General features: G+C 52.1%; 1 protein-coding gene across 1 annotated transcript; it reads right to left on the bottom strand.

Annotated features, from left to right (window-relative positions):
- Window positions 1-1,865: 1,865 nt before the first annotated feature.
- LOC106695826 lies at window positions 1,866-8,090 on the bottom strand. The gene is given in 2 exon segments (XM_023749189.1): window positions 1,866-7,604; window positions 7,722-8,090. Coding segments are annotated over 2 exon segments (5,043 nt in total). The 3' UTR covers window positions 1,866-2,930.
- Between the last annotated feature and the right edge of the window lie 745 nt (window positions 8,091-8,835).

Here is an 8,835-nt window from a genome sequence, read left to right as displayed (position 1 = left end):
GTCGGTTTGGTGGGTACGGACCAAGACTCCGCCTCACTCAACACCATGCAGAAGGTTAAAGACTTCTTCAACAAGCTTTCAAAAGAAACAACCCTGCCGAGCCTAACATACCATCAGAAAGCAAATGGAGACGGTAGAGGACGCCCTGAGGACCAAATATAAAATCCAGACAGCCCCTGGCCTCAGCAAAAACATAGTAGATCCTAACAATCTGATTCCAATAATACAGTGGTTCTCAACCTGTGGGTCGAGACCCCTTTGGCGGTTGAACGACTTTCACAGGGGTCGCCTAAGACCATCCTGCATATCAGATATTTACATTATGGTTCATAACAGTAGCAAAATTACAGTTATGAAGTAGCAACAAAAATAATTTTATGGTTGGGGGTCACAACATGAGGAATTGTATTTAAAGGGCCAGAAGGTTGAGAACCACTGCAATAATAGAAAGAGCGCCACCACAGGAGGTAGTAGGAATATTACTACAGACAATCCATCACCTGCAGGAGGACACTGACAAGGGAAGATCACTAGCACAGAAGGTCGTTGCAAAATACTCCAGCAAGCCAGTGTAACGCCCTGGACGCAAGCCGTTGTCACAAAGAACCAAGAGACGCTTCTCATGCAAACAGCAAAGGGTTTATTGTTTCCAACATGCTGGGGCTCACAGCTTACTCTGAGCACAGAGAAGCGGCTGCAAGCCCCGACCAAGAGTTTAAGCACAGGTTATATACTTTTTCAGCAAACGGGGGAAGTAACTTGGGGTCATTCCATTGGAGATCTGGCGCCATACAACGTACATCTATCTGCTTTCGGTGGGGAGGGAATGTAGTTTGGAATTTTTTACTAATGATCTGGCTTTCTAAGTGAGTTAATGCCTGTCTGGTTTCTTATCAGGTTGTTTGTTCTGCAGCCATCTCCCGTAACCTCCCTGGCTGCAACTGTCTCCCATAAAAGTTGTTTATTACATCTGCCCCTTCTGACCTTCCTGATTACCCTGGTGCCGTTTGTTCCATCTGCCTTTTCTGACCCTCCTGACCTGATTATATTGGCGCCTCTCATTCTCCCCTTTTTCTGTGGACGGTTTCTAATCTTAGAGACCTTCAGGCTCAGCTAAGGCTGAGTATTGTTGCCTGATAATAAGGAGTTTAATGTCCCCTACCCTCTGTTGTATGAATTTCATAATTTTATTTATAATACAGGGTCCTATAGAGAGGATTAACAGCAGGATTATGAGCGGTCCTGCGATTGCTGACAACAGGGTTGTTAACCATGGCGACTGTGTAAATCAAGATTCAAACCAACTTTTCTGCGCCTCCCTTTCCTTCTGTCGCTCGGCCAGCCGCTGCCGAAGTTTGGTCATGGACTCCTCTACTACCCCTGTATGATCGGCATAAAAACAACACTCTTCCCTGAGGGCTGCACAGAGCCCTCCTTCCTGCATAAACAGGAGGTCGAGACCACGTCTGTTTTGCAGGACTACCTCTGAGAGCGATGTGAGGGAGTCCTTAAGGGCAGTTATAGAGGTTTCTAATTCCTTTAAATCCTGATCTATAGCAGCCTGGAGCTGATGCATATGGCTCGACCCCTGGATAAGGGCAGTAGTTCCAGTTCCTATCCCCACTGCTGCTCCAACTCCTAGGAGGACTGCTATAGTGAGAGACACTGGTTTCCTCTTGAAGCGGGTGACACGCTCCCCCACCATTTCCTCGAATGAACTTGCATCATGATATAGTATTCGAGGAAACAAACGGACCATAACACAGAAGTGATGAGAACTATTGAATATAGCAGTGGAAATACAAGGGGTCAGACCGGTACTGCAGGCCCACCAAGTTCCTGCCTCTAGAGCCAGATACCCAGCTGTGGAGTTTATAAAGACAGTTCTGGCACAGAGTTGCTGGTGGCTCAGTGGGGGGGTACCTATGCAGAGTCCTCTGCCAGAAACCTCAGGGAGGGTTAGCTTGTGATCTCCTCCCCAATTGCAGGCAGAGCTTGTGGTCAGGGTATAAGTTCCGTTTACTGCAGTCCCCTCGTAATAAGGAGGTGTTGCCGAGAGGCAGAGCCAGCAAGATCGAGTCAAATTACTTTGGGTTGCATTAAGAGCAGTGTAGGCCCCACTTACGAGGTTAAACAGGGGGAGCCTACCACTTGGGCTTCTCAGGGTAGGAGCCCCACTACTCGGAGTCTGAACAGGGTCGGCAACTTGGGGAGATTCTGTTACTGGCCCCGCCAAGTAGTGGGGCCGGAGTGGGGAGACCGGACGGACAGCTGGATTGGGCCCCACTGGGACTGGTGTGGTCTCTTGTTGTAGTTTGATAGTAAACCAGAGACCAAAGTCATATTCGGTGACATAAAACCTAAGCCCCCATGTTCTTCCCTTATACCAGTGGGAAAGCTTGTCCGCCCCTCTGCCTCGTTCTGTTAAGGAGATATTTAATCCATTACACAAAGCTTCTGTTTTACATTCCCCCCTTTTGTTGCTCCAGTGGACAGTTATCCAGTCTGAACTGGATCGGGTGGTCCAATAAGCTGACCCCGTGGTTTCACACCCCCATGCTGCGCAATAAAGGGATTCAGGCCCACCACAGCTCCGTATCTTAGTCCGACTACGATCATCTTTTGGGCAAACATAAAAGGGGAGGTAGCCTAGGAGGGTGCGTTTACCATAATGCTGGCACCCCGCATTGACTTCGCCACTGGGGTATTCCCAGAAAACGAGACCAGCGGGTCCTCTAGATACCACCGGGATGTTGTTGGGGTCCTCTACCTCTGGTATGTCCCATGTGTCTAGGCCGACAGCTAGCTGGCATACGTCTGGAGATAAGGTAGGCCACCAGCTACCCGGAGTATGGACACCTCTGGTTGACCAGACTACTTGCCCTGTTGGGTTGATGACTTCCCAGGTTAAGGTTACAGGGGCATGGGGGTTACTTGCCATCGGTTTGGCCAGGCAGGGGCTTACGACAAAAGCGAAGCTTAAGAGGGTTATCAGTCCTTTCCATTGTCCATTCAGGTCCCGGTGGCGGTGCAGGCTTGAGATGAGAGGCATGGATCCAAGGAGTGATGCCATCTACTTTAACCGCAGTCGGAGTGGTCAGCAGCACCACGTAAGGTCCTTTCCATCGGGGCTCCAAGCTGTGGGTCTGGTGCCTTTTCATGAACACCGAGTCTCCAACGTGGAAGGAGTGGGGCACTTTGAGGTCTCCTGGCTGATAAGCAGAGGCCAAGGGCTTCCAGACAAATTGCTGGATTCCCTCTAAAGCCTTTAACCTGGCAAGTAAAGGAGTATGGGGTAATGAGTCTTTGTCTATGGTGGGTGACATTTTTGAGACCGGAGGTGGGGTTCCGTACAGAATTTCAAAAGGGGTGAGATTATACATAGAGGGTGAGGGCGTGTTCCGAGCACGGAACAGGGCATAAGGTAGGAGCAAGGTCCAATCCTGAACGCCAGTCTCTAAGGTCAATTTAGTTAAGGTCTCCTTAATGGTTCTATTCATTCTTTCTACTTGCCTTGAACTTTGGGGACGATAAGCACAATGTAATTTTCAATTAATCTCCAATACCTTGGCCATTTCCTGACTTATCTGGGCCACGAAAGCAGGTTCGTTATCTGACCCAATTACCTGGGGCAGTCCGAATCGAGGAAAAAGTTCTTCCATAATCTTTTTAACCACCACTTGCGCTGTTTCCCTTCGGGTGGGGTAGGCCTCTACCCATCCTGAGAAAGTATCTACAAAAACTAAGAGAAATTTTAACCCACACTTGGCTGGTTTGATTTCAGTAAAGTCCACCTCCCAAAACTGGCCAGGTCTATTTCCTCTGAGCCTCTTTCCCTTTGATATTTGCGACGGGTGTGCATTTACAGCCTGATAGGCTCGGCAGTCTCTTGCCACCTGTTCAGCTAGTTTTCTGTTTTCCGCAGCTGCTAGAGTGAAGGGCTGCTCTTTTAATAGCTCTTGCATCTTCCTGGCCCCTAAATGAGTGAGCTGATGTACATGCTGTAAGTAGGAGGTCGCTTGTTGTTCCTTACTCCCTGTGGTTACGGGCGTCGTGTCCTCCTCAGGAGTTTTGTTCACTAGTGCTAGAACCCCTGCCCCTTTAAGAGCTGCCGCCTTTGCTTCTTCGTCTGCCCGCCGATTTCCTGTGGCTACAGGGTCCGACCCCTTTTGATGGCCGGGGCAATGAACAATAGCTAACTTGGTAGGCAGTAGGACAGCTGCTAGTAGTCTAAGGATTTCGGCCTTGTTTTTGATGTCCTTTCCAGCTGAGGTTAATAGTCCCCTTTGCTGGTATATGGCCCCATGTACATGAGCCGTGGCGAAGGCATAACGGCTATCCGTATAAATGGTAGCCTTCTTCCCCTCAGCCAGTTCTAAGGCTTTTGTGAGAGCGATTATTTCCGCTTTCTGGGCGGAGGTCCCTTCTGGTAGCCCTGCAGACCATACAACCTTGTCTTTGCTAACTACCGCCGCCCCTGCGCATCTCTTACCATCCTGCAGGAAGCTGCTGCCGTTCGTGAATCAGGTCACCTCTGAGTCTGGCAGTGGAAAGTCCTTTAGGTCACGACGGATTCCTGCTTCCTCTGCCAGGATATCCTGGCAGGAGTGTAGGACCGGGTCTGCAGCCTCATCCGGGAGTAGAGTGGCAGGGTTTAAAGCAACTGGAGGTCCGAAGGTCACTCGGTCCTTGTCTAACAGAATGCTCTGATAGTGCGTGATGCGAGCATTCGAGAGCCACCGGTCTGGGGGCTGCCTGATGATACTTTCCAGCATATGAGGGGCCACAATAGTTAGTTTCTGTCCCAGAGTCAGTTTGTCCGCATCTTTGGCTAGTAAGGCAGCGGCAGCTATAGCTTTTAGACAGCGGGGCCAGCCCCCAGCTACTGAATCCAAGCGTTTGGACAGGTAGGCTACAGGTCTTTTCCAGGGTCCCAAAGTCTGGGTCAAGACCCCTCGCGCCACTCCCCCTCGCTCCTCTATGTAAAGGGTGAAGGGCTTTTCGACATCAGGAAGCGCCAATGCTGGGGCTGATAGCAGGGCTTTTTTTATATCATCAAAGGCTCGCTGTTGTTCTGACCCCCAAGAGAATTCTGTGTCCCCCTTCAGGAGCGGGTACAGCGGGGCGGCTAGCGAGGCAAATCCCGGAATCCACAGTCTACAGAACCCAGCTGTCCCCAAGAACTCTCGGAGTTGTTTCCTGGAAGTTGGTGTGGGGATCTGCACAACAGTCTTTTTCCGCGCCTCAGTTAACCAGCGTTTTCCTCCCCGGAGAGTATACCCCAGGAAAGTAACTTCCTGTCTGCACAGTTGGGCCTTCTTAGCTGATGCCCTATACCCAAGCCGAGCGAGCTCCTGCAGTAAGGAGCGGGTCTCGTACTCACATTCTTCCCGAGACGACGCGGCCAGCAGCAGGTCATCCACATACTGGAGCAGGGTTACCTCCGGGTGCTGGGTTCTGAAGGCGCCCAGGTCCTGATGGAGGGCCTCGTCGAAGATCGTGGGGGAGTTTTTAAATCCTTGGGGCAGCCTGGTCCAAGTCAGTTGCCCTGCAAGACCAGCCTCCGGGTCGGCCCATTCAAAGGCGAATAGTGGTTGACTGCTTTCGCAGAGCCGCAGGCAGAAAAAGGCATCCTTTAAATCCAATACAGTGTACCAGCTCCTGTCAGGTGGAAGGGAACTCAGAAGATTGTAAGGGTTAGGGACAGTGGGGTGTATGTCCTGTACCCTGCTGTTAACCTCTCGTAGATCTTGCACTGGTCGGTAATCCCCGGTCCCCGGTTTCTTGACGGGAAGGAGTGGTGTGTTCCAAGCTGACTGGCCGCCTCCCTGCAGTAGCTTTAGAATATGTGGCCTGATTCCTTCCCGAGCTTCCTTACTCATGGGATACTGCCTCACCCGAATTGGAATTGCAGAGGTTTTTAAGGCAACCACTACCGGAGGTTGATTTCTCGCCAGCCCTAATCTGGCCTTCTCCGCCCAGGCATCCGGATACTCGTTAAGCCACCTTGTTACATCCTGTTCCTTTACCGGGGAGTCATACAGGCGGTATTCGTCCTCCATAGACATTGTCAGAGCTGTTACTACTGGTTGCTGGACTAGGGGGCTCAAGAACTCTACTCTGGGCCCTTCGGGGTTGAAGGTGATGCGGGCTTTTAGTTTGGTAAGCAGATCTCTCCCCATAAGGGGAGCTGGGCAGTCAGGTATCACCAGGAAGGAATGATGGACCTTTCCCCTTCCCAAGTCTAAAGTTCTTTTGGTGGTCCAGGCTCGGTATCGGCTGCCGTTGGCACCCCTCACCAGGGACCGCTTAGTTGACAGCGGCCCCAATGGTGCTTGTAATGCCGAGTAAACAGCTCCGGTGTCCACCTCAAAGTCAATAGGGGTCCCCTCCACATCAAACTTTACCCTGAGCTCGGGGAGGGGGTCCGAGCCCCGTCGCCCCTAGTCCTCATCCAGGGCCAACAAGGTAGACTGCTTGGCCTGCAAGCCCTGTTTGAGCTTAGGACAATCTTTCTTCCAGTGCCCGTACTCCTTGCAGTATGCACATTGATCCGGGTCCAAGTTTGGTCGCGGCCGTGGCCCAGCCCTGCCTCCCTTCCTGTCTCTCTCTTTACTGCTACCGACTGCCGTGGCCAGGATTTTAGTTAATGCTTTATCTCTCTTTCTATCCCTCGCATCCTCTCTTTCTTCTCTCTCCTTTTCCTTACGTTCCTCTTTCTCCTCCTCCGTCTCCCTTTTATGAAAAACTTTATCCGCTTCTTTAACTAAGTCCCTAAGAGTGAGGTCCTGCAGCCCATCAAGGCGTTGCAGCTTCCGCCTTATGTCTGCAGCAGATTGGCCAATGAAAGCCATGGCTACTGAAGCCCTCTGGCCCTCCGACTTCGGATCGAAGGGGGTAAACCTCCGATAGGCTTCCATTAACCTCTCTAAAAAGACTGCAGGAGATTCATCAGAACCCTGGACGACCTCCCTTACCTTAGCCAAATTGGTGGGCCGCCTGGAAGCTGCCCGGAGACCCGCCACGAGAGCCTGGCGATAGGAGGACAGATGCTCCCTACCTTCCGGAGTATTAGGGTCCCAGTTGGGGCGCGCTAGTGGGAAAATGTCGTCAATGATGTTCGGCAGCTGTGTCGGCCGCCCGTCCCGTCCCGGGACGTTCTTCCGTGCTTCTAGCAGAATCCGGTCTCTTTCCTCTGTGGTGAAGAGGGTCCCTAGTAGCTGCTGGCAATCATCCCAGGTGGGCTGGTGGGAAAACATGAGGGACTCCACGAGACCTGTTAGTCGAGTGGGGTCTTCAGAGAAAGGAGGGTTATTATTTTTCCAATTATATAAATCAGAGGAGGAAAATGGCCAATACTGGAGGGCCGGCATCTCCCCCCCGTTCCCATTTTCCACCATAGGCCCGTAAGGGCGTAACGGCAGAGTAGTGGCCACAGGTCCTTCATCCGGTTGGCACCGGCTCCTAGTCCGCTGTGCTGGCCCGCCGCCCGGTGGCAGCAGGGAACCCTCGAGGGTGGAATCTGGGGAGGCCACCGTTGGGGACGCTGGCCCGGGGGCTGGACCGGGTGCCGGAGACGGCACTTGGTCATGCCGCTGCGGTGCCTCGGCCGCCGGAGGCTGCAAAGGCGAAGCATAAGGTGGCGGGAAATCTAGGAGAATAAGATCAGGTTGTGAGTCCGGGAGGACCGGAGAAGCAGAGGGTGGAGGAGAGGGGAGAGCCGGCTTCACAGGGAGGATTGCTGGCTCAGAAGCAGAGACCGAGGACCTAGGGAGAGAACCAGGGGGTAAGAAGGGCTTGACCCACGCCGGGGGGTTCTCACATAAGTCCTGCCAGACCAGGATATAAGGCTCCTGGCCTGGATGTCCGTGTCGGCCAGGCTGAAAAACCAGTTTCCTTACCTCCCTGATGAGAGGCAGATGGAAGGACCCCTCCGGGGGCCATCCGACATTAAAGGCGGGCCACTCGGATGAACAAAAAGTCTGCCATTTACCCTTTTTGATGATAAGAGAAAGGTTTTGAGCTCGTCCCTTGACTTCTGACCAGCGGTCCAGGGTCAGAGACAAAGGAGTAGAGGCAGACTGGCCCATGATCGAAAACATACACACACTCGCACCAACAACAAGAAACAAAGAACAAAAGACAAGGACAGACACAACGCGTTGAGACAAAAATCAAAGGATCCAAAAAGAAGGTTTTTCAAAGCCAATTGACCCAGCTGGCAACAGAGTTTCAGAACAAACGAGAGGAATCCAGGCACCCCTGGTCCTCTCCAGACTCCACCAGGGCGTCCCCCGGGGATGTGGCCTGCGACCTCCCGACACGTCTGTCAGCCGCAGTCGGGGGAGGCTCACGCCCCTCCCCGACAGCCACCAAACTGAACAGAGCTCTGACCAAACAGATTTGCTAGCACTAACCAAACAGATTTCCAAACAGATTTGCCGGCTCTGACAAAATTCGAGCTCTCAATATCTAAGCGATCGCTATTCTTATTCAAAAAGGCGCCGTCACTTACCCCAAGAAGCGTCTGTTGGAACCCAGAGGTGGCTACAGCAATCTCGGTGGAACCTCCAAAATGTAACGCCCTGGACGCAAGCCGCTGTCACAAAGAACCAAGAGACGCTTCTCATGCAAATAGCAAAGGGTTTATTGTTTCCAACATGCTGGGGCTCACAGCTTACTCTGAGCACAGAGAAGCGGCTGCAAGCCCCGACCAAGAGTTTAAGCACAGGTTATATACTTTTTCAGCAAACGGGGGAAGTAACCTGGGGTCATTCCATTGGAGATCTGGCGCCATACAACGTACATCTATCTGCTTTCGGTGGGGAGGGAATG

Source organism: Myotis lucifugus, unplaced genomic scaffold (genome assembly GCF_000147115.1).
Source record: "Myotis lucifugus unplaced genomic scaffold, Myoluc2.0 scaffold_3492, whole genome shotgun sequence".
NCBI classification, from domain to species: domain Eukaryota; kingdom Metazoa; phylum Chordata; class Mammalia; order Chiroptera; family Vespertilionidae; genus Myotis; species Myotis lucifugus.
Note: the sequence above shows the minus strand (reverse complement) of the source record. Positions and strands in the feature narration are given on the sequence as shown.